General features: G+C 32.7%; 1 protein-coding gene across 2 annotated transcripts in view; it reads left to right on the top strand.

Moving 5' to 3' along the window:
• CSMD3 (CUB and Sushi multiple domains 3) overlaps positions 1-26,758 on the top strand; it is a 1,219,369-nt gene that overhangs the window by 968,178 nt on the left and 224,433 nt on the right. For both annotated transcript variants that reach the window (XM_057736100.1, XM_057736099.1), the window contains 2 exons: positions 1,626-1,813; positions 14,661-14,855. In XM_057736100.1, coding sequence (XP_057592083.1) covers positions 1,626-1,813; positions 14,661-14,855 — 383 coding nt within the window. The remainder of the gene's footprint in view (positions 1-1,625; positions 1,814-14,660; positions 14,856-26,758) is intronic.

The following is a 26,758-nucleotide window of genomic DNA, read 5'->3' as shown; positions in this document are numbered from 1 at the left end:
GAAATGTACTGAAATCCATTGTTAAGTAGGCTTTTGGCCTTCTAAGGATAATACATATATAGGCTATACATACTATCTCATTTGCAAAGAATTTGTTTCTAGCGATTCTTCCAATCGGAAGTTGTAATTCTCATCAAACCTCAGCTATGAAAGAGGTGACTTTCAGAGAGGTGTGTTTTACCCCAGACTTCTGCTACATTACCAAAATTCCAGCCTCATATGCACTGAAAGGTTTCAAGAGTAATTAACTGAATCAGAAGAGTGAAGATACTAGTAAAACAAAATGTAACAATGTGGTAGTCCGCCAGTTTTCTCATATTTACAGTGTCTGTTATACATGGGCAGTTGGTAACCTCTGCATTATCCCAGTCTTTCTTCACCACTACTTATGCACAAGTAAACTAGCTAGATTCCTCTCCCTTATATGCATACATAAAGGAACTGTGGACAACCTCTATAAATCTAATATATTTGGAAATAGTATCTTTCACCTAAAAAGTTTTTTCTTTAGATGCATAGATGATAAAACTTGACAAAATAGTGTCTCCATGATTGATGTTTAACAATGGCAAGATTTACTGGTTTTATTTTATATCATGAACTTCCTGACTTTTCTTAATGACCCAACTGAGTCCATCCTTTCCTCTGCCACAGTACGAGTTAGGTGATAGACACATGATTACATGTCTTCTGCCTTCTAAGTATGTGGGTTCTATAATCATTATGAGGACAATTCTCATACTTTGAAGGTTATTAGGGCAAGTTTATTATGCAAATTTTGCAATATTCAAATATTGATTGAATAGCCTATATGCTAAAACGTCTTTATTCACACACTAATTTTGATGAAGAGTGTATTAGTTTGATTTGCCTACACTAAGTCCTCAAAGAAGAAAATATATTTACTCTCAGGAAAAAGAATACCAAGTACAATGCACGGTGCTTTGTTTGAGTAATTTAAATGCAAATTTTGTCTCTCCAATTTTTGTTTGAATCTGATATGTAGATTGAATTTTAAAACAGCAAAAATGCTCTCAAATTTTGAAGTTCAAGGCAAATAGTACCATTGACAAAGAAAAAAGAGGTTGCATTTTTATGATGCAAAATATATGGATGAAAAATTTTTTAAATTAGTTATTGTCTTCCACATTTTACTGATATAAAGTAACTAACATAGGATATGTAGCTAACAAGGGCAGAAGCAAGGCTTGAACCTAAAGTCTGACTCCAAATCCTGCATCCTTTCATCAGCTTATAAACTGTTTGCCTTACAGTCATTTGTATTCCCTGTGGACTCAATGCCAACTTAGAAATATTTGAAAATGTCAAGATATCTTTTATCTTCTCCAGTGCTGACTTGATAATTCATATTCAGTGTGCTGTTGCCAGGCGAATTTTCAAATTAGCTTATTTTGACAGGGTCAGTTGTTAATTTTAAAGATATTGATTGAATTAATATATGATTATGTCACTTATGCTTAATACCTTAGTAATAACCATTCCACCTTTTTCTTTTTTCCTCCCTTCCTCCCTCCCGCCTTTCTTCCCTCCCTTCCTCTCTTTCTTTCTTTCCTCCTTTCTTCCTTCCTTCCTTCCTTTCTCTCTTTTTCTTTCTTTCATTTTAGTTTTAGCATAGAACCAAACTATGACTTCCTCTATATATATGATGGACCAGACAGTAATAGCCCTCTGATTGGAAGTTTTCAAGACAGCAAGTTACCAGAGAGAATAGAAAGCAGCTCAAATACCATGCATTTGGCTTTTCGGAGTGATGGATCTGTTAGTTACACCGGATTTCATTTAGAATATAAAGGTAAATGTGAACATTTGATTTTAGCATCATGCTTTAAATTGTGAATATTTTATATAGGAGAATAATGTTATACTGGCCATTGTCAGTGATTAGTTGTATGTGCAATTCTTAATGCAGACTACCTACAATTCATCTTACAAAAGAGCTCTCACTGTAGACTTTTCCTATGCGTGAGAAGGAAATTAGCATTTTCCTAATTACTACCAAAGGAAGTGTATCAGGCTAACAAATAAGCAATTAGTATACTGCAGTAGTTGGCTGAGACCACAAAATATTTCTTAAAAAACAAAGTCATATTTTGGAAGCTGAAGATTCACTCAAATATCAAGTATTCAGAGACTACTCTCAGTGATGAGGAGAATACTCACAAAGTATAATGCAAAGTATTTTGACAATTGTTTCAGAAAATGTTTAAAAATATTTAAATATGTTGATATTCAGAATAGGGTGAATAGAATATTGTGATGATTATAATATTTTAGAATATTTTTGCAAGTATTTGAATGAACCAGTTCTACAATGCATATGGGTATTTATAAGCATATTTTTCTTAAGTTTTATATTCAGTGACTGCAAGGACAAATTAGATCTTAGTTGTTTAAAGTTAAAACTTATTTTTCAATAGTAGAGTCCATAAAGAACATACTGATAAGGGATCATTTGAGTTCTGAAAATGCATGCTTTGAATTTATTACTTACTGCTTGGATTTTCTTTTTTTTTTTTTTTTTTGTTATGAAATATTTTCAATAGCTAAAAATTATACAGAATAGTAAAACAAACTTCAAGGCATTTATTATCCAACTTGACACACCTTAACATGGTGCCATATTTGCTTCATATCTTGTTATTCTTGTTTTAAGAAATATAATTTTATATATACAATTGAAACTCCTTCTGAATTTGCACTGGGAAGAGGGGTTTGTTTCTTCAGGATTATCAAAAGAAGTCAAGATAAATTTCACAACTTCCCATGGCATGCATATCATGGGTTAAGGAAGGCTTTTTTAGGGAAAGGAAAAACAAGTCAGCAGAACACAGATATTTGGAGTCCTTCAATATCTCTGTCATTACTTGGAAGTGCTTGCCAGGGCAAGGAATCTGTTCAACACTGACATGGTATGCATTTCATTCTGGCTGGAAAGACTGAACCCTCTATAGATCTCTCATGTTACAGAGTAAAGTAAGAAAATGGCCTTGTCAGTGGGAGAATATACGAGCTATTTGGTACCAAACAGTAAAGATTTAGGGTGCCAGCTATTTATTGGGGTTGTCTGAAAATGCTAGATGCTCCAAATCAGGGAATCATGGAGAAGCTTAGACCTTGTGACTATGGGTTAGGAAGCATTGGTCTTTTGGAGAGCTGAACTTGAGCAATATGCCAAACTCTCCCACTGGAAGAGGCTCTCCATACCATACACCAGGATGCAACTAACTGGCTATCCAGACAAATCATAATGAGCAGTCAAGGTCATTTTCAGGCACTCCTGTTCCTTTCGTGACAGTAACCTCCTAATCCTGAATTTGGTGCTTATCTTTGCCACATGTGTATGCTTGTACATATTTTTATATTTTCTGTTATGTATACTTCTTTCATCCTATTTTCATTAAAAAAATTTTCATCATGTACATATACTTGTGAAAATTGATTTTTCCCTTTACATTGTTTTTGAGATATATCAGTGATAGAGACATGTAGATTTAGTTCATTAATTGCTTTATGATATTCCATTGCATGACTGTACAACAGGCAATTTATAAATTTTTCTGACAGACACGTATGTTGTTTCAGTTTTCCACTATGAACCATGATGAAATGACCGTTCTTTTGCATGTTTTCTTGAACATATCTGTGAGAGTCTCTCTAACATATCTGTATACCTAGGAGTAGGATTACTGGATCAAAGGCTATGAACCTCTTGAATCTACTAAACATCCCCTAATTACTCTCAGAAGAGGTTATACCAGTTTATATTCTCAACAGCAGAGAAAGCATTTCAGAAACTATAAAATTATACTATTTTAGGTGTATATACAATATAATTATTTAATAAATGTATATATTGCAAAATGATTACCATAATAAGCCTAGGTAACATCATTATCACGTATAGTTACAATTTTTTTTCTTATAATAAGAACTTTTAAGATCTATTCCATTAGCAACTTTCAAATATAGAATACATAGAGTATTAAGTACAGTCACCATGCTGTATATTACATCCTCAGGACTTACTAATAACTAAAAGTTTGTACCTGACAGAGAGGAAAAAATTTTCCTCTGCTCTTCTAGATTTTTCTAGCTGGTCTAAGAATTAAATTAACATGAGACAGATTAACAGGAGAAAGTCAAACAAAGTTAAATAACGTATACATAGGAGACACTTAGGAAAACTGAGTAACTTGCCAAAATGGCTGAAACCCCCACCTTAAATACATCTTCAGCTAGAGACAAAAGAAGATATTGGGAGTAGTGGTTTGGAACTTTAAAGAAGAGGAAGGCAATTCATGCTGATGGAAAAGCAAATGTTTGATAAATAAATGTTTGCTGAGCTATGCAGAGACAGGGGATAAAGAGTAGACGCTGCTCTCTAGGTCTTTCAGAGTTTTTCCCACTGCACCTAGCCTATATTCTTTGCAGATATGACCAGTCATAACTGTATTCTAGAAACACACACTTTAGCTAAATTCTTTAGGCAGCTAAAGGGGAGGTAAAAAGACTTTCTGAGTCTTCTGTTTCTTGAAAGTAATCAGCCAAGATTAATACTCATGCTAAAAGACACATTTTTGGGTGGTAAATTTTGCTCCCTTGATACCCTTTGATCACCTTCATCCTTTTCAACCATATTCCTGTCCCCTGGCCTCTGACAGCCATCAATCTGTTCTCTGTATGAGTTTGGTTTCCCTTTTTAGATTCCAATTTATGAGTACAGTATATGCTTTTCTCTGTCCAAATTATTTCACTTAGCAAAACATTCTCAAGATCCATTCATATTGTCCCAAATGGCAGGATTCCTTCTTTTTCATGGCTAAATAATATTCCATTGTATTTATGTATACCATATTTTCTTTATTCATTCATCCATTGATGGACACTTAAGTACTTTTCATATCTTGGCTATTACAAATAATGATACAATGAACTTGAGGATGCAGATAAGTTTTTGAGATAGTGATTTCAAGAAACTCCACATTTTTGAAAAACCAGTGCTCTTGTCACACTTACATTGTCAATCTCATGGGTGTTAAGTGTTACCTCATTATTTTTTTGCCTTTCCCTACTTCCTATTAAATTGAGCATCTTTTTTCCTATTTTGCATACTGAAGTTTCCATTTTGTAGAATGTGTATTCCTATCATGCATGCTTTTCTAATCAGTTGCTTCTTTCTTTATTTATAGGAAATCTTTTTTTTGTATTGCATATGTTAATCATCTATCTGTTATCTATGTTGTAGTAAACAATCTTACCATCTTTGGCAAGGGTTTCACTTTATTTCTTTTGCTGTACAAATATTTAAAAAAATCAATATCAATAGTTAATCTTTGCTTTTCTTCATGGTCTGTGATTTTTATGCCTTAATTAAAAAGTCCTTCCTTATTAAAAGATCATAAAAGCAGTTTCCTAAACTTTTTCTAAAGTTTTAAAGCTTTGCTTTTCACTTTTAATCTCTCTTATTTATGTGGAGTTTATTTTTGTATAAGTGAGAAATCCACAATGTTACTGCTGTCAGATATTGAGTTTCTATATAACCGCTTGTGAATTTTCTCTTCTGTTCCACTGGCCCATTTTTTCCCAGGCCAAGTCTTCAGTCCAAGATTTCTTTGAATTTTTCTGCTATAGCTTTAAAGTAAGACATGGTATGAGGTAGGCAGAGTACACTACCTTAATACTTCTTCAAGATTGTCTTGGTGTTTATTAATGGCTTTGAACTTTTATTTAGATTTTAGAATTAAGCCTGTTCCATCTGTTCAATTAGATTGGAACTGTATTGAGTTTATAAATTATTTGGGAATAAATTGAAGTATGTATGATGTTTAATTTTCCCATCTATTAATATGGCATATTTCTCAATTTACTTATGTCTTATTCAGTGTCTTTCAATAATTTTTAAAATAAAAGTTTTCTCATCTTAAATGTCTTGTGGTTTCCATTGTAAATAAGTGCTATTTTTGTTATTAGATTTTACTGGTTATTGCTAATAATAAGGCCACAGTATATTTTTGCAGTTACTTAATATCTAGCAAACTTGCTTAACTCTTTCATTCTTTCATTAGCTACCATAATTTTTCTGTAGAGTTTTTTTTTATTTTTATTTTCTATGAAAACAGTGACAGCTATGTTTCTTTCTGGTCTGTACATGCTTTCTCGCCTCCTACTCTGGGTAGAACTAGCAGTACCAGGTCAAATTGAAACAGTGATAGCCACTATTCTGTGTCATTGCTAATTTTAAAGAGAATAAATATAATGTTTCGCCTTTAACCATGACATTTGCAATTGGTTAGGGGCAATGTTTAATGAGGACTAATATTTTTTAACTCATTGTTTTCAGGGACATTTCAAAGTTATTACATATAAAAATAATTTGCCTCTATGAGTGAAGAAGTTTTAGCACAACATGGTTAAACAGTTTGTCCAAAATCATATGGCAGAGCTAAGATTTGATTCAGAGTGGGCTCCAGAGAACAACTTATCAAAATTTTATACTTCCTGGAGATGTACTTTATCAATTATGGGAAGTTCCCCTCTATTCTTGGTTTACTAAAACTTTTTTAATTATAAAGGGATTGAATTTTATCAACTACATTTTCATCAGCTATTGAAAATATCACATGATTTTTCTTTGTGAAGCTCTTAATGTTGTAAATTATTTTTTTGTTTTGTTTTTAACATTAAAACATCTTTACATTCATGGTATAAAACCAGTCTGTTCATTATTTTCTGTTTGTTTTTAATATTTCTGCTGATTAGAGTATACTAACATATTAAATTTCTGTTAAAAAATGTATTATCATTGATCTATTACCATGAGATTAATCTATAATTTTTCTTCCTTATAGTGTCCATATTTAGTTTTGACCAAGATTGCACAACTGCCTAACTTTGAGAACATTCTCAATAAACTAAAATAGTTTGTGTAAGATAGGGATCATCTGTTTCTTAAACATTTGCTAGAACTTCACTGTAAAACTATGGACTTGATGATCTGAGGAAGTAGAATTTTAGTTGTCATAAATCTATTCAGGTTTTTCTACTTCATCTTAGATTTTTGAAAATCTTTTCCTAAAAACTAGTTATTTTCATCCAAGTTTTTAAATGTATAGACATAAAAATGTTCAGTGTTCTCTTACTTTATCTGCTGCTATATTTTTTTAATTAACATTGCTTAGTATTTTTGTTAATATTGCTTTTACCTATTATTTATTCTTTTCTGTTTTCTCTAGATTTGCATTTATTTTTCCAATTTATTGAAATAGCTTATTAATTTTCAGATTTTTTTTCTCTTCTAATATGCTCTTTGGGGGCTATAAATTTTCCTCTAAGTACCACTTTAGTTGCTTTGCAAATGTCTGCATATGTAGAGATTTATTATTATACAATTCAAAATTTGTTCTAATTGTACTGCATTTTGATTTTATTTCTCTGATCTATATTTAATTATGGATTTCTAATTTATTTGCACTGTGATCACATATATATGATTCCACTTCTTGGTATATCTTAAGATTTGTTTTGTGGCCTCTTATATGGTCAGTTTTTATGCATCTTCCCTCTGTGCTTGCAGAAGAGTGTCATTTAATTTATGGGTGCAGTTTCTTATGTATACTCACTAAATCAAGCTCTCTATTTCTCAAATACTTATGCCCTTGTCATTTTTTAAAAATGTGCTTGGCCTAGCAATTATTGAAATAGTTGGGGAAATCTATTATAATTCTTAATTTTTCATTTTTTTCTTAAAATTGTGATGATTTTTGTTTTATATGAGAACCTATTTTCAGGTACATATATATTGTATTTGTCTCATTTTTTTGATGTATTGAGTTTATGTATATTTACTTGCTTTTTATTTTGAGCTTTCTACTCCTTTTGCTTTTTCCATCCTAGTATCAAATTTTTTTGCTTTTATCAGTCATATCATTACCTGATACTTTATTGTTCATTTATTTCCTTATTTATTTATTATACACACTCCCATTTATTCCACTAAATCCCTACACATATACTAAAATACAAGCTTCTTAATAGCAAGAACTCAGTTTATTTACCACTGTACAATGCGTGCTTTAGAATAATGCCTACACATGGTAATTGTTTGATAATTATTTAACTGATTGATTTTGAGTTGCTTAAAGAGGTGTTTTCTATTTTAAATCAAGACATAATTAGAATCATAATATTGAAGAAAGAAAGAAAGAAAGAAAAAGAAAGAAAGGAAGGAAGAAGGAAAGGGAGAGAGGGAGGGAGGGAAGGAGGGAGGAGAGGGGAGGGGGAGAGGGAGGGGAGGGATGAAGGGAGGAAGGGAGAGAGACAGAGAGAGAGAGAAGAAAGTAAGCAAGTCAGTAAACTTAGGTTCTATTGTGAATTAGTATTTAGTAAAACATTTCCAGAGATCCATAGGATAACAGACACAGGAAGAATGTGACAAATACTACCATATTCAGGGCAGATGGTGCTAATTTTTTTATAGCATTCTTTCTCATGGAAACTGGACTTGACTTCACAATCCTTTCTCTACATAACATTCCAGGTAGCCATTATTAAATCCATGTAATTTAACACTTGAGATAAAACCTACTTGCTATATCTCAGCTAAATGTATTTCCCTTCCTATTTCCCGTCTTGATCAATTTCTATGTCCCATTATTTCCAAAAAGTTAAGATTTATGCTGCCATAGGGAAGGTGCCACCAATGCAATTTTTTTTTAAAAAAAAGGACAATATTAATTACTTATGTGCTTTAGGTACAATGATTATCTCTTTCAATACAGTATCTCCGTCTTTCCCATTAGCAGACACACTTATAAATGCAACAAAAAAACTAACAGCATTATAAGTACTGCTATCCCTATTTTACAAATGACAAAATTGAGAATCAGATTTTAAATTCATTTTAGCCAGATTCTTAAAATGAATTGCATAAGATGACAAATTATTACTATCAATAAGAGTAAAGGCATATAAAAATATGAGTACAGGCAGAGAAATACATAAGCATTCCATGAACCGTAATTGTTCTCCTTGGACCCTACAACTACCCTATAACAACCCCACCATCCTCAGCTACTACACCAGTGCCCACTTACACACAGTTCCATGAGGTCGTATTTTTATACTCCAAATGATATTTCTTTACAATGTTAGTACTGAGTTTATGATACTCCCCAAATCCAACCTAATTAATTTTCTGGACTGGCGCTCAAAATTCTCATCTGTAGGAAAATTCCATCCCCCACTGAGGGTTTCCAGGATTTGTCTTTTTGTATCAGCCTCCCTACTTTCTATTCTTATTTCAAAACATGTTACCTCTTTAATTGCCTAGTTTATTAAAGCTAATAAAGTGGTATTTCTGTTTATTTCTGCCATAGGCAAACAAACGTCAGAATTTTCAAAATAAATTGTGCACCCCCAAAATGAATCAACATATAACTGGAGGTCCTGGATAGTAAAAACTATTCCTCTGTCATTTGTAATTCATGTTATATACCTTGACTTAAGCATGTTGATTTCTGTTAGCACTGAAAAAGTAAAGCTTTTAAGTCCTGATTTGCACTAAATAATGATATTAGTAGGTATTTACTTAAAAAGCCACGGGTCCAGCACCTACCTCTATTAGAGCTCACACTAGAGTACAGTTGCCATTGCTTGTGTTCATACCTATATATTCATCTCCCTCTTGAAGATAGACATTGAATCTTATTTTAGTAGTTATGCAAACAAAGCATTTGAGCAATGAACAAATGCTATAGTCAAACACTGCAAATACACAAGCTTGCTAACATGGATTCTGAAAGAATTAGCACTTTATATTTACATAAAGTAAATGGTGAATTTCCTCAAGTGTTATAGACAATAGTAAAATGGAGCAAAGAAGTAGATGCTTGAAGATAAGAGGAGATGTTTTGCTAACTTGAAGGAAAACAATGTCCCCAAAGAGTTTAAATCAGTCTAATCTCAATGTAATTTCAATGAGATACAATATTAACAAATTTATACTTGGATACATATTTTAGTTTAAACGATGATCTCTGTTGCATTGGTTTTGTATTAAGGCTATTTTAAATTATGTTAATAAATATATTTTAAATATTTATAAATATAATATTTAATAAATGTGACTCATAATAGTGATTTTTATATTATTTTAACAAAATATATTATTTACATGAAGGAGAGAGAAGTTTTGTGCTACTGAAGGGGACCTCCTGGCAGCTGGTGTTTTAGCTGATAGGTGATATCAATTTATAAGCACCAAAACTCTACAGTGGAAGACTTATGAAAAGTTGTTTATATAGGGCATATATAAACAACCTTTGGCATAAGTTAGCCACCTACTCCAAGAACCTTAAAGTATCATAAATTACTTTCTAAATTAATGTATCAATTTAAAGTAAGGCATATCTTTTCACAGAGCAACCTATTACATTTCAGCTTTACCCTGAGCAATTGTTTAATTTCCATTTCAGCAATATTTCCAAAATAAAAGAGATACCTGTGTGACTTATATTTATTTTCAAAAAGCACCTTGGGAAATCAGGCCTTTGTGAACTATAGGTTTTCCGATAGAGAGTCTCTTGGGACTTTTGATCGTGAGGGAACTACATTGTATACACAGCTTGAAGGGAGTTTAGCTCTTAGTTGCTGGACTCATGCTAGCAGGTATATGCCCATCTATACTATTCTGGAAATAAAAGGTAGTTAAATATTATATACTCTGGTCACTTCTCAAAAATAAAAATAATGTATAACTGATTATCCACAGAACAACACTATTCGTAATAATGGTCCCTTCCTAAGTGTATACCTATATGTGGAAATAAACTTTGAAGTTTATTAAAGACTAAACTTTAACAATAAAAATATTTATGGTTCTTATTAGCCCAGAAAAATATATATATTTATAAATAAATCATTAAGTATGAATTGAACAAACATTATTTAGTTATTGTCATGCCTGATGCAAAGTATGATAAAAACTTTATAATTATATAGTTATTATGCTTATTATAATAACATCTGTATGTCTTCATTAATAAAATGAAAACAGGAGCATAGTAAAGCTTTTTTTCCCATTGCATCTTCTTCAAGACACATTTTCCAGCTCTCTGATGTCAAACTTTTTCATTAACATAAGCATTTACAATACTTTAATTTCATGTGGAAAAAATTCTGAAAAATAATTGTTTTGTAAAAATGAAAAACAAAATCCATAGCTGAGTTATAAGCTCTGTTGCTTATGATCACTTCTATCTTCTGGCAGACATCTAGTATGCTTTATTTGAAGAATATAAGATAAGGGACTCTTTTACCTAGGATCTATTCAGTAGGCAAACTACTATTATTTATAAAATTTATTCCTTAAAATGAGTTATTCATGAAAATAAATTATTTTGTTAAATTAATTATTATTAAAATACTATGACTAGTCTGCATCACATTTTCTTTTTCAAAAACTGAAATCATCTTCCATCTGCTTCCTAGACCTTTATTATAAGGATTCTCCAGATGTTCTCAAGATTTCCAGATGTAATTGCTATGGCATACAGGGAAAAAAACAAGGGCAGTATTATTCATAGAAAGCTATTCACCAAGGATTTAAAGCAGTATGTAAACATAATAATGAGATAAATGAATCCTCTCAAAATGAGGCTAACAATATAAAATTGTTGCAGAGGCAGTATTTTTAATTTGTCAGTCATGTTTCCCTTTCCTCAGAAAGTAGGAGGTTTGCATTATAGATTCACTGATATGTCACTGAAAATTTGGGGAAAACTTTAAAGAAGGAAAGAAGCTAACTTTTCAAAAGATGAATGTTAGGCAGTTAGACCTGTCAAAGAGATTAATCCTTTTAAATAGTAATTTCAATCCTCCGTTTTCCCTCAGGGGATTTAATTCAATTTCATAAAGGACAGCGATAAATGCTAGGTTGCTGTTCTACCTAAAAATTACATTGTGTTTTCCTGCTTATTTAAGAAAAGGATCAATGTAAGGTTTTATTCCTAAAAATTAAACAACCTACCTCAGCAATACTAAAGCCATGTTCTTAGTGACCAAAGAACCTACTGATTCTTTCCTTAAAATAGTGTAGTATGAATATTTTATCTGCGAAGAAATATAATTGCTTGGGCTGGGATGCAATTTTTTATTGAAATCTGAATGTATGGGACACAAGTGTCTTGCACTGTGTGTGTATGTGCATGTATACACGCCTTTGGGAGATCCAGTTATTTAGTTTTGGAGTGAAGGTCAGAAATCAGGTTTGTCTGATTTACAGTCTACAGTACAACTCTCGCCTTCATGTCTCTCATCTCCCTTTCACCTAGACTGCTCATTGTCCCTTAATGCTCAGTTTAGATGTCAGTTCTTCAGGAAAGTTCTGAATGTTTCTCCTTATGCATACACATCACAATCACAAGCACTTATTTAATGTAATTATTTTCTTAATAGATTGTAAAAGCCATGAGGCCTAGAATATTCTTTTCATTGTCCACTCTTCTATTTCTGGTGTTAGTTGGATAATGGGCTCTTAAATATTTTCTGAAAAGAAGGAGTGAAGGAAAGGATGTGGACCTTTTTCATTCCTCTGGTATTCTATTCAACTTGTTTAAATGTTTGGTTCCACCATTTCCTCTTTAGTTGAATTCAGAGAAATCTTGTGAAGTATTTTTCCTAAAACATAAATTTCTCATCATTTCCTATAAATATTGAAGCACTTTGAAGTCTACAAATTTTAATGAATGAAATAGAAAATGTTTTTCTGTTACAAATTAATCAGATTTTGCTTTAACAGTATGATTTCTGTAATGGCAGAACACAAAGGTATTGTTGACTTAAATTCCAATGATTGCAAGAGTTATATCCAAAGATACACCCGCTTCCTGAATTTTTGTTGACATAAGATTAATCCTGATGTAGAAAGTCACATTTGTTAGCTTGAATTTGTGACAACCCTTACATTGCACATCTCTATTATTTCCTAAGTAATCACAATAATAATAAAATGGAAATACTAAGGCATTAATTACCCAGATCTGTTAACAACACAGTGTTCTACTACTTAGTTACCAAAATGGGTGAACTAATCTATTGCTCTATGTATTTTCAAAATATTTTGTCAGTCTCTCTAGCTACTGCCTGAGTCCACAGAAAACAGTTCTTTGTTGTGAATGGACTTTACTTTTCAATTTGTCTGATACTATTAGCTTTGAAAGTTCTTGTCTTTGACATAGACTCTGTCCAAAAAGATCATGATCAAGATTTTGTTGCTATGTTATAATGGGGATACCTCTCACAGAAATGTGGGGAATGAGGTAGGTTAAGAGAAATGGTTTCAGGGCAGAGACGTAGAGTCTTTTACTTTCTTCCTGGTGGTGAACTGAGGTCAACATAGGCAGTAGGACCTTATTCCATGTGACTGACCTTATCCAGAGTCTTGCTCGGCTGAACCTGCTTCTTGTTGGTTCAATATTTCTTATTAAGAAGAGCTTGAAGTATGGAGCTTGAAGTTATTTAAAATACTAAGTCATTTTACGTTTCCATTTTATTAATGGGATGTTGCAATCGGTTGTAAACTAATAAACTTATAAAGTGATTGGCACAGACTCCTTGAACAAAAACTGCACACAGTTAAGTACAAAAAGTATCTAATTTGGAGACTTAAAGTTTTTGCTATAGTCATAACAATGGCTTTTACATTGAAAGACTGATGGGAACTCTACATATATTAATTCTTTTATAAAACCTGACTCAAATCAGTGTACTCTCCATTTTATTGCCTTACCTGAATCAGTCCTGTTGGGTTGGTAGTAGACTTTTTTATATACCCAAATTTGATTTAAAAGTAAACTCTAGTTATTAAGCACGTTTAAAAAGAAATCCAGAAGCACATTTTTTCTGCACAAACCAATTACAAAGTTCAAAAGTGTTTCTTATGCTTTAAGACTCAGTTTTTAACTTTGTAAACCACATCTGAGAGACTTGGCACTTCTGCATTATTGTGTTTAATTTCTTTCTCTCTCTCTCTCTCTTTTGTTTTTTCTATTTTGGTTAAGAGTACAGTAGAAAAAAAATTTCTGGCATTCTTGTTCACTTGGTTACATTTGTATAAAGTTCTGATTGCTGGGTGCTCAGATAACAAGTGACAAGGCAGAATTCTTTAAAGCATTAAAGTTCCTTAAATCTAAGGTTAAATCTTGAATACATTATTGAATTCTTTAATAATACACTCATTCCATGTGACTGACCTTATGGGTCAGTCACATGGAATGAGTGTGATTATTTGGGGGAAGATCTTTTAAATAATGAAATATTAAATAAAGAAATGTTCTCCTTTTCCAAAATAATTCGTTTAAAATACTTATGCATAGATTATAGCACATAGTTTATAATAAAATCCAGATACTAATTTTAATAAGACCAGTGAAGAATTTTATCCTTTTACTAATCAATATGAATTAGCAAAACTTCAGTTATGGTTAAAGGCTATTTTGTACTTTGAGCTCTCAAACAGAGGCAGAAAGTGTGTTGGCACTTTCTGTTTATTTAGAGGTAGAAATGAAGAAATATTAAAGGTTTCATAGAATATAGTATTTTAAAATAAATCATTTTATATCAATTTATATGTTGTTTTACAGCAAAACTCCGAGAGTCCTGCTTTGATCCTGGCAATATAATGAATGGTACCAGACTTGGAATGGATTATAAATTAGGGTCAACAGTCACCTATTACTGTGATGCTGGTTACGTTCTTCAAGGTTATTCAACTCTTACCTGTATCATGGGAGATGATGGAAGACCTGGATGGAACAGAGCCTTACCAAGTTGTCATGGTAAGAAAATACTTTTTGGCTGAATTTTTGTTATTCAAAAGAATCAAGACATGTTTAAAGCCACTTATTTTTTTAAAAATCAACCATTTAACACACAATCTGCAAGTGTGGTATAGGCAATGCAGGAACTTTATCAAGGATTTTTAAACTGGATTCTGTAAAGAAGTGATTTTGGAAAAGTGTTCATATTCCCAGGTGCCTCTAAAGCAATGTGCACATTATAGTAGGCCAGCTCTTTGAAAGCAGGGATATTGCCTGTTCTGTTTATTTGTGTGCCCTCAGGTTTTAAAGGAATACCTGAAACTTCAGGTACTCAGGAAATATTGACTGAGTAAATGAGAAACAAACACACTGAAACTGACATTTCAACAAAAGTAGATAAATGCAATAACAAATATTATCAAAAATCAGTGATAAATCTTTATCTGAAATAGGGATATAGAAAAATATACATTTCTCCCAAGAATTAGGTTGTCTAAAAGTGGTGACCAAATCAGAGCTACTCAGGCAGCTCCAGCAGCATGAGGAAGACCCAAGGGCACAAAAAGATGGAGAAAAACCTAAAATTAGTTTCGGTAACATAATATCAGATTTGAAAGTTGCCAGATCTGCCACAGCTACAATTATGCTGAAGAATCTGACAATGATCATAGCCAGGAGAAGATCACTTATCTTAGGAAAAAATCTTAGGAAAAGAAATATTCAAGAAGAGACTTAATATGTTTGAGATTAAAGCAGTTAAAAGAGGCACCTGAAACAGAAAATCACCTTCACTTAGAATATGGAATTTGCTAAGCAGTTAGCCACAGTAAATGAACAGACCTTTCAGAATGGATTTGAAGAGATGACCTAGCAGACAAAGACGGGAAACTGTGGGAGTCCCCAATTAATAGTGAAGCAGGTCTTAATGTTGATGGTTCAGAAATTCATGGATACATGTTTCTGAATAAATAATTGGAGGATTTTCCAAAATAAGGGCCAGTCTGCCACTTCATAAAGCTGGTTTCCTTGTGGCCTTTCCAAAAACCCATATCCGAGTGTTAAACAAAGGTGGAACACAGAGTGGTTTAAAAATTATTTTAATGAAAATAGGTCATTCTCACAGAAAGTTACATATAACTCAGTTGCAATCCTTGGAAATTTTAATTTCAAGCTCTTGGAGAAGAGTACTGTAACTAAAATTAATTTTACTAGTAAAAGCATAATACCGCATGTTCAAAAATCACATACTTTTAACTTTTTTTTGAATAGAAAACCAATTTTTTTTTCATTTTGAAGCTGAAATGTGCAATATATCAAAATTAAGCATTTTGACAAATCTAAAAGTCGTGTGACATTAAAAATTGTATTGAATCCTCAAGTCTTTGGCTTTTCATTTATATGTCTTTTTAATTGAAATCCCATTGCAATCTACTTTGCTAATGAGCACTGTCATTTTATTAGTGGTCTCACTGTTGCTGATGGTGAATAATTAAGTATTGATTTTGTGCCGAATGCCCTTATTCTGATTAGTTTTTACGGTGAGATAGTTAAATCATTTCAATCTTTGTTTTTCTTTTTTTCTTTTTTTTCTTTAGTGCTTTTATTTATTTATTTATTTATTTATTTATTTTAACTTTTATTGGAGTATAGTTGATTTACAATGTTGTGTTAGTTTCAGGTGTACAGCAAAGTGAATCAGTTATACATATACACACATCTACTCTTTTTTAGATTTTTTTCCCATATAGGCCATTACAGAGTATTGAGTAGAGTTCCCTGTGCTGTACAGTAGGTCCTTATTAGCTATCTATTAATATATAGTAGTGTGTATATGTCAATCCCAATCTCCCAATTTATCCCTCCCCCCACTTACCACCTGGTAATCATAAGTTTGTTTTCTACATCTGTGACTCTATTTCTGTTTTGTAAATAATTTCATTTGTACCCTTTTTTTTAGATTCCACATATAAGTGATATATTTTTCTTTCTTTTATAACTGTTTATTTTTGAAGATAGAGATACAGTGAAAAATACAGTGTAGTAAGGACAAACAATGGTATCACCATGGGAAGTTACCACAAACTCCCTAGTCAGTTGAGTGATCCTAATGCATTGTACAAAACTGACATGGGAATGACATCATCCAGGGCAGATTTTCTAAACCATGGGTCACCACCAGTGAGTCATAAAATCAATTCACTGGATTGTGACCAGCATTTTTATAAATGATATAAACTTGAATAAAATAAAATAAAAGATAAAGCCAAAAACATTATAATTCAAAGAACATAGTAAGGTTACTGATTTGTGGAACTATTTTTAGTTATATATTCAGAGATAAAGTACAATAAATATATATATACACACACCCATATTTGTGTGTGTATGCATGTAGATGTTTATATATATGTTTACAATCATATAAAGTATATATATTACTGTGAATTACAATGGAACAAGAAAAACCACCAACTCTGATCTGATGATTAAAAGTTTGGATTTTTGTTGTCTAATACACATGGAAATTTTTCTTAGTAGTATAATATATTCACCCATTTGAATTATATGTGTGTTATTTCTGACTAACACAAGTCACATAATCTCTCTAAGCTTATTGTCTCTCATTTGTAAACAGAGCTAATTGAAATCTTTACTTCAAAATGTTGTTATAAGAAATTAAGGAAAGGTAGGTGTCTACTAAATCATCATTCTCTTAATATCAGAACAATTGGTTAATTCTTGACTTGAATTATTTCATCTATCAAAAGATAAAGGGAATAAAAAGAGAAATAATTACTTTGGATTTAATCCTGCCAAAGAGAAAAAAATAGTTGATGACATGGGAGTTTACAGGAAATGTAAGAGAAAGAGTGATTTATTATCTTAGAATTTAGAGCCATACAAAAGGGGAATCTGTTTACAGGCAGAAATGAATACTAAACTTAGAAAAGCACTTTTCAAAATGTACTGTCAGTGAACATTAAGAAATCAAGGGAAATTTCCAGGAGGCAGACAAGAAATAACCAAAAATCTGATGGAGAAAACTCAAAGGATACAGAGAACTACAGATCAAAAAGATAAGTGTTAAACACTGGAATAAATGATTAAATAGGTGGATTTCAGTGACTTAGGTGGGAAAGGCAGGAGCACCAAAATATGTAGCATTCATAAAGAATAGGCTCGCCTAAAATAATCCTGTTTCTTTCCAATATTTCCAATGTTTCATGGGTCATTATACCCCAGTTAAGTATACTTCATGCTGATTGAACAGTCATATCTACAGACAATTTGGAGGGAAGGAGAGACCTGAGTTCATGTCCTTTTACTATATCTATAACCTGAGGCAAGCTGAGCCTCAATTTTTAAATCTTTAATGCCAGATAATAGTTATTTATTTATTTATTTTTTATTTATTTACTGGCTGCATTGGGTCTTTGTTGCTGCACATGGGTTTTCCCTAGTTGTGGTGAGCGGGGGCTACTCTTCCTTGCAGTGCACAGGCTTCTCATTGTGGGGGGTGGCTTCTCTTGTTACGGAGCATGGGCTCTAGGTGGGCAGGCTTCAGTAGTTGCAGCACGTAGGCTCAGTAGTTGTGGCTGCACGAGCTTAGTTGCTCTGCCGCATGTGGAATCTTCCCAGACCAGGGGTTGAACCTGTGCTTCCTGCATTGGCAGGCAGATTCTTAACCACTGCACCACCAGGGAATAATAGTTATTATTATTTTTATTATTTTGTATTAGTTTTTATTATTTGTTATTATTATTATTATTATCATCACCCTAGATAATAGTTATTAACTCAATAGGTTATTGTGAAGATTCCATTATTAATCACAATACATACAGAGGGCCTAGTAAAATTCCCAGCAAATACTGGTATATTAATACATGTGATTTTTAACACAGTGTTCCAAAAGAATCATAACACTGGAAAACACGCATTGCATTTTGCATTGTGTGTTATTTTTAGTTGATCCAGTACATTTTTGTCATTTTAATATTAATTAAATCTAATTTATTAATGTTATCATTTGAATACACATTCACTCATTCCTGAAAATAGCACAATAGTTGAGTATTTTAAAATTTCTTAAGAGAGAATAATTCTTACCATTACTTAAGCTGGATATCACTAGACTTTTAGCCATAATGCCAAGGTATAAAAATCAATTAAAAGTTATTCAATGCATGCTTTATGCTATTAGAAAAAAATTAATATACATTCATGTTAAAAATACAACCATCACTGATAATTTCTAGTATAGTGGAGAGGAAATGAAAGTCCATTTTTTTAGAATTAGATATATTTAACTCTAAAAAAAGGATTTGAAAAGAAGGAAAAAGCCTGGGTCAACTATGTGACCTTGTTCAATTTATTTATTTTGCATATCTAAGCATGAGATAATATTATGTAATTTGCAAGTTTGTTGGGAAAATTATATTAAATAACTTAAAGTGTTCAGTCCTGTGGCTGTTACTGTTACATACTAAGCAGAGCTTAATACATTTTAGTTTCTTGTTCAGGTTTGTATGTATCTATTTGTTTTCCCTTGTAGTGATTATACAAAAATCAAAAATATACAGGACTGGCTGACTTTCAGATTTAATAAATTAACACTTTAAAAGTCAAAATTAGCTTGTAAAGCATGTGCAATAGAGCTGGAAGGGTTTGTTCTTCATAAGGATAAATTCCTTTTAAGATAAATTTTGTATTTTTTAATGAAAGTAAAATGTGCATATGTTAACTAAGAAAAGAATACAGAGAAGCTTACCATTTTTTTTTTTTTTTTTTTTTTTTTTTTATTTTTTGGCACACGGGCTTAGTTGCTCCGTGGCATGTGGGATCTTCCTGGAGCTGGGATCGAACCCATGACCTCTGCATTGGCAGGCGGATTCTTAACCACTGCGCCACCTAGGAAGCCCTTATTTTATTTTATTTTATTTTTTTTTTTTTTAAGCTTACCATTTAAAGCAATGTAAACCAGTGTTCATCTGCCCTACCCCTCTCTGTTCTCCTAGTCCTCAGCTGAGTTTTCTAATAATTTCTAATTGCTCTGATGACCCTCTCTGTGACTCTGTGTAACATGAAGATCTGTTGATTGATTTACCAATATGAGACAATACCTATTGATTCCCTGACATAAAAGATAAATAGTTGTCACATCCACAGCTCCTGTCTTCAGTGTTTCAGAGTTAGATTATTTTTGGTTATTCTAGTAATTGCCTTGGTCATGTGTTAGTTTGCTTATGCCTCTATTTGTAATTTCTTTGTTGTGTTAGTTTGCTTATGCCTCTATTTGTAATTTCATCAGTGCTTGAGAATTAGGTTGCCAGTCTTTGCTGCTTCTCATGCTAAGTCTTACCCCATAGCAGGAATCCTGACTAAAGTCTCTGAGAATGGGGGCAGGAAATTTTGACTGACTGGTAGGTCTTTTTGTAGAGTGCATGAGTAGGAATTTGGCTATTAGACTGTGATCTTTAAGTGTCAAAATAAGAAAAGATTATTTATGTATGTATGTATGTATTATAATGTCTTGGGCTACATATTACTCTTTAACATGCAAGACATTAATTCATACAAGAAGGCTGTTAGTAAAATTACTTTACCTGACCTGAACCCTAAGAACTTACAAGTTTGCCTATTTTAGAAGGTAGATTTTTATCATGGTTCAGGATTAAGTGTACATTTTAAATCTGAAGAAAATGTTTTTAAAAGCTTATGTTGGACACTAGGAGATTATATTTGTCAGGAGTAGATCTAAAATGATAGCATACTATGGTAAGTCCTTCTCAGTGATGAGAAATCCTGCAGTTTATCTCATGAGAATGTCACATATATTAAAAGATGCCAGAACAGGATATCTGCACCTGCAATTCACTTTGTAGTCAAATAAAATTGTGTTTGGAAAATAAATTCTTCCCTTCTTATTTTTCATACTTTGAAAAGTACCTGTTGGAACTCTGAGATAATTTGTCTGTAGACATAGTGGGTTAAAATAGAAGTCATATATCATTCTTATCCATGACCTGATTCAATATTATGTAAAGGTATTAAAAACACAAATGTTGACAGAATTCATATTTTCCCTTGATATTCATTACTTGATTTATTTCATTTAATGGTAGGCCATTTGTTTATATAAATACATCTCTACCCTTTTCTAGGGCACCAGTCATCTCTTACCCCTTAACCTCTCTCCTAACTAGTTTCTCTCATTTCCTTGTTTCCCCATATAATCTCTTCTGAACACAGCGAAGTAATCTTTGAACCATACATCAGATTATAGCTCAAAATTTTTACTGTTTACTCAAAATCTATCAGTGCTTCCTAAATCTAAATAAATACTGAAGATCCTATAATATTCTTTGAGCCCCACTGGCCTCCTGGATGGTTCTTTGAAGCACTCTTCACACTTCTGTCTCAGGGCTTTTGCATTTCTTGTGCTTTCTGCCTAAAGCTTTTTTCCCAGCTCTCTGGCTGGCTAACTTTCTCACTTCTTGTAGGCATACGATCACTTGTCTTTTTAGTAGAAAAACCATTTCTATTTACTTTCCCCCAGCTCCCCAAAGCTCCCAGGATGAAATCAATATGTCTAAAATTGAAACAGTATATCCTGGGTAAAGATATCTTTGAAGTGTAAATCATTACATTTGGGAATACTGGCCACAGTACCAATGCAGTAATTTTGTTGATTGATTGATTGAGGCATAATTGACATATAACAGTTAAACTAGTTTCAGGTATACAAATAATGAATTCATATTTATATGTATTGCAAAATGATCACCACAGTAAGTCTAGTTAATATCTGTCACCATACATATATACAATTTTTTTGTGTATATATTCTTTTTGGTGAGGACTTTTAATATTTATTCTCTTGGCAAGTTTTAAGTATGCAGTACAGTATTATTAACTATAGTCACCATGCTATACATTGCCATGACTTTTTTATTCTGTAACTGGACCAATGTAGTATTCTCGATCTTTTCTATTGCTGTAGTATACACTGAGCATCCAAATGATATGTAATTGTAATAATAAGACCTTAAGAATAAACATATTTGGACTATTAAAGAATCACTAGTTTGAAAATTATTCTAAAGAAAGAGTATCATTCATTCCTTTTCACCTGGTCCTATACTATTAGGGATAAAGACATGAATTCAATATAGTCCTTGCCCATGGAGAGTTTACAATCTGACGAGATACAGACAGATAAGGTACATTGCTAGAAATAAAAACACAGTAGTGTAAGCGCCCCATGGCAGTGCCTCTGACCTAGTAACAAAGAGAGATTAGGGAAGCCTTCTTTATGAAAGTGATACATGAACTGAGTCTTAAAAGTATAAATAAAAAGGAACCAGGTGAGGCACAAGGCATGAGGGGATGGAATATTTCACACCTAGGGTTCAGCATATATAAAAATGTAGAAGTAAGAGTAAACAGGGAATGTTGGTAGAATTTCAAGCAGCTCAATAGGCAGAGTGTGCATGCGGAGGAGATAATAGCTTACCTGTATTGACAAAGTTTGAAGTTTTATATACATGTTATTTTATACCTCACCACAACCCCAAGAATTAGGAACTACTAAAATTCTTATCTTACAGATGAGGAAACCAAGACAAAGAGAGAGATTCAGGTAGTTGCTCCAAGTCATACTTGCCTAGCAGTCTTGTTTAGGAGTCCATGTTCTTAATCACTGCCCTTATAGATAGGCTGGGTAATTCCACAAATGACTGTGTTGATCTTTTTATATCTCTAGAGTCTAAGAGTGCCTGGCTCTTAAGCAACACATTAGTTTGTTAAATGTTTCATGAATGAATTCATGGCACCAAGAATAAGTATGAGATTTTGGATTTTCCACTTATTTCTGTAATCTCCATCTAGGCTAGGTGTAAGAATTAAGGAAAGGTAAATTCCTACCAATAACTGATAAAAGTGTTCAGAGTGCATAAACACAACAATGTTAAACTTAGACATCCTGTAGTCATCTGACACCATTGTTTGTTCAACTTCCAACTACATGTGAAATGATAAAAGCTTTTAAAAGGAGAGCCCTCTTACCCTAGCAAATAAAGAGAAAGTTATGAAACAAACAAGAAAAAAAACAAAGTTATTTTTCTGATTATAGCTTTCCAACTTTAAAGTTTTCTCTCATTAGTAACCTCATATGACCTACTGTTAATTAAATCACATTGTGTATGAAAAATTAAATAATTGAACTTTTATTCCAGATCTTCTGTTTAAAAAGGCATGACTTGCCTTGGGCTAATTCCTTATTTCAAATATCCTTGAGGTTTACAAAAGTTTTTTGAGATGTGAAACATGTCTAGACCCCATTCCATTATAAATGCATGTAGAGATTATCTAGTCTAATATACTAAGCCATTTAGCATTTGATGTCATTTAATAAGTACATGATATAATTAAAGCATGTAGATGAAAGATTCATGAAACAAAGGCCTAGTGATAAATTATAGTTTCAAGTATCATCAAATATCTGCCTTTAATCAGCTACACATAGGAATTTTGTCCACAGATATAATACACAAATTATTTGTCAGAACCATGTTCTACAAAGAAGTGTAATGTATTCTGTATTGAAAACAGTTAAGGTAGTATAGGGATAAAACCAAAGCACGTTTCATTTTCATATGATAGGAAGAAACTTATACGAAAGGAAATGGGAAGGGAAACTCATGTCATTGAGCACCTGCTAGTTTTCAGGCACTTTTACATACATTATCACTCCAGTTGGCCTCCTACATGCTCCTGTAGAGAATCTTTAACATTGTTATAAATAAATCCCTACTGCTTTGGATTCTGGAGCATACCATATAGAGTTGCCCATGTGACAAGCAATTCAATTGCAAATCAATACCTATAATTCAGAGCATATATGACCACAGACTTGGAACTCATATTTAAGCCATTTTTATGTTCCCTGCTTTTGGCATCTCAATCACTACATGTCTCCAGATGGGTAGCAGCATGGTCTCTCATTCTATTAAGATGCCCCGCTTCTCCACCACCACCTAGTCTATATTTAAGTCAGACTTCAAACATACCTTCCTAATGTATTGCCAGCTTTTGCAGAAAAATAAGAAAAAATTCATACAGAAAGTTGAATCAACCCATGGATTCTCTCCTTACAGGCAAAGAAAGCAAAGCATGTAACAGTAACTCTTAGAAGTCATGATCATGGTGAGATTTAAATTGTTTTAACATAATAGGACAAAAGATCTAAAGCTGGCCAAATCTGTATTTCTGTTGGGGAAATAAAAATCCTACTAACAAAGTTCATCCCACAAAACCTAGAAGAAAAAGAAAGCAATGCTATTATTGAATAAGCATATCTGGAATACAATGCACATTGCAGGTAGTCTGTGAAAGATACCATAAAGACCAAACAGAATCTCGCACAAATGTATACAGTAAAGAAAGAAAAAATAACATTTCTTTTATCTCTTTGAGAGACAAATTGATGTATCTTTTCTCTTGCACATCTTGTGAGTATACTTGTAAGAACCCTGAGTTAATTTAAGAAGTATGTGTTTACAGTTTCAAAGGTCAAACAGCTGGAAGCCTTGACTGTAAAATCAAAAGGTTGATCTACTATGTTTTCAAGGCGACACTCTAAAAGAGGGGAGAGGGAGATTGCTGCTTCCCTTCTCTTTATTAAACACAGAGAATTTCATTTTATACTTATACTTTAACCAGTGAACCATTCACTCCAGGATTCCTGCGGGAGATATATACATAAAAGGCGACAAAATAGAGTTCTCTGAGCAGCAGGGAATTTGGTTCCTAACCCCAGAACACATTGAGTGACTTAGACTGAGACACATGGAAGAATTAGTAAATCTGAACCATATTTAGGCTATGGTTCTAAATAACTTCAAACATAAGTCAACCCTAAGACTACGTATTTCTCCCAAAGTTCCAAACCTGAGTTTTAGGACCTTTCTCATGCTGGGAAGAATTTATCAATCCTGTTAGTAAAGAAGACAAAAGAGCAGGAAAGAAAGGGTCCTCCAGTGCAACTAATATTTTCCAGATCTTCTTAGCCCAAGCAACAATCTCTGAGTCAACCATCCTTAAGGAAAACAGTAGGCAGAAGATAACAAGGACAGGTGGTTGGGAGGAATCTAATTAGAATAGAGGTTCCTTGTGTGTGTGTGTGTGTGTACTCTGATGAAGCCTATGGACCATAGAATCATTTATTTATTTATTTATTTATTTATTTACTTATTTATTTATTTTATTTTTTTACCCTTATTGGAGTATAATTGCTCTACAGTATTATGTTAGTTTCTGCTGTACAACAAAGTTAATCAGCTATATGTATACATATATCCCGTATTCCCTCCCTCTTGAGCCTCCCTCCCACCCTCCCTATCCCACCCCTTTAGGTCTTCACAAAGCATCAAGCTGATCTCCCTGTGCTCTGTAGCAGCTTCCCACTAGCTATCTATTTTACATTTGGTAGTGTGTATATGTCAATGCTATTCTCTCACTATGTCCCAGTTTCCCCTCCCCACCCCCCATGTCCTCAAGTGCATTCTCTACATCTGCATCTCTATTCCTGCCCTGCCATTAGGTTCATCAGCACCATTTTTCTAGATTCCATATGTATGCGTTAGCATACAGTATTTGTTTTTCTTTTTCTGATTTACTTCACTCTGTATGACAAACTCTAGGTCCATCCACCTCACTACAAATAGCTCAATTTCATTCCTTTTTATAGCTGAGTAATATTCCATTGTATATATGTGCCACATCTTCTTTATCCTAGAATCATCTTTTTAAATGCACAAAGTAAAATAAGGCTTGAAAGAGAAAAGCCTTCATACAAGGCTTGAAAGAGAAACCAATGATTTTGAAATATAATTATGAAAGTACTTATAATCTATAATTGAAAAAACACATTTTTGATAAAATAATATATGTACTTCTTAATGCCTTATGGGAGGTTTATTATCTAAGGCAGATAAACAAAATGAAGTTTGTTTGCTTATATAGGAAACATGAAGAGGCACATGAAATGAATAGCTGAATAGTTAGGTATTTTTACTAAACAAGGTTTCAAACAAAGAAGAGAAAAAAGCAATAGTGATTTTAATCTTAAAGTCACTACTGAGAATAACAGCTGTCTGCATTATAAATTCATATCACAGAGGGTTATGAAAGTCCTTTTCTTAAAAAAAAAAAAAAGACTCCATGGGAGGTACAGCTTTCAAACACATTCTATACCAGGATTTATGATTTGTGACATTTAATTGGGCTATATCAGGACATAGGTAATTTACTTGAAGTGGACCAGCACTTTTGTAAAATAAAGCAGTTCTTTCAACCTGAAGTAGTCACAAGCCACACCTAGTAAATTATTGATTTAATATACCATATTGCTCTTTTGTGAACTGCAAGAATTCATCACTTTTGAAAGAACCTAACTTGCTTTCGGAGAAAAATTTATACATCATATAATAATTTTCATTATAGAGTATATCTGATAATAAATTATACATTACACATGTGAAAAGACAGACAAAATTGTGAGTAGCTTAAGGCTGTGCTGCATGTAATATAAAGTCTCCAAGATATCTGGCATTTAAGAAGTACCTTTTCCATTATAAATGATTTGAGATTCTTCTATCTCAAATGAGAAGGTACCTCGGTTCTCCTTCTTCAGTGAGAAGGTACCTTGGTTCTCCTTCTTCAGTCCTCCTCCATCTCACACATGTGATCAAACCATAGGTGGGAAGCCCTTTTTATTATATTAGAAACCTTAAAATTTTGTTTCAGTCTCATCCGCTGATTTTCCTAGAAATACCACATCTGTCTGTTGTATCACTGCCTCATAGTTCAGGAGTAACACAAGTGTACACAGTATAGTTACAGCATGGGCACATTTTACT

This window comes from Hippopotamus amphibius, chromosome 5 (assembly GCF_030028045.1).
Source record: "Hippopotamus amphibius kiboko isolate mHipAmp2 chromosome 5, mHipAmp2.hap2, whole genome shotgun sequence".
Classification (NCBI taxonomy): domain Eukaryota; kingdom Metazoa; phylum Chordata; class Mammalia; order Artiodactyla; family Hippopotamidae; genus Hippopotamus; species Hippopotamus amphibius.
Note: the sequence above shows the minus strand (reverse complement) of the source record. Positions and strands in the feature narration are given on the sequence as shown.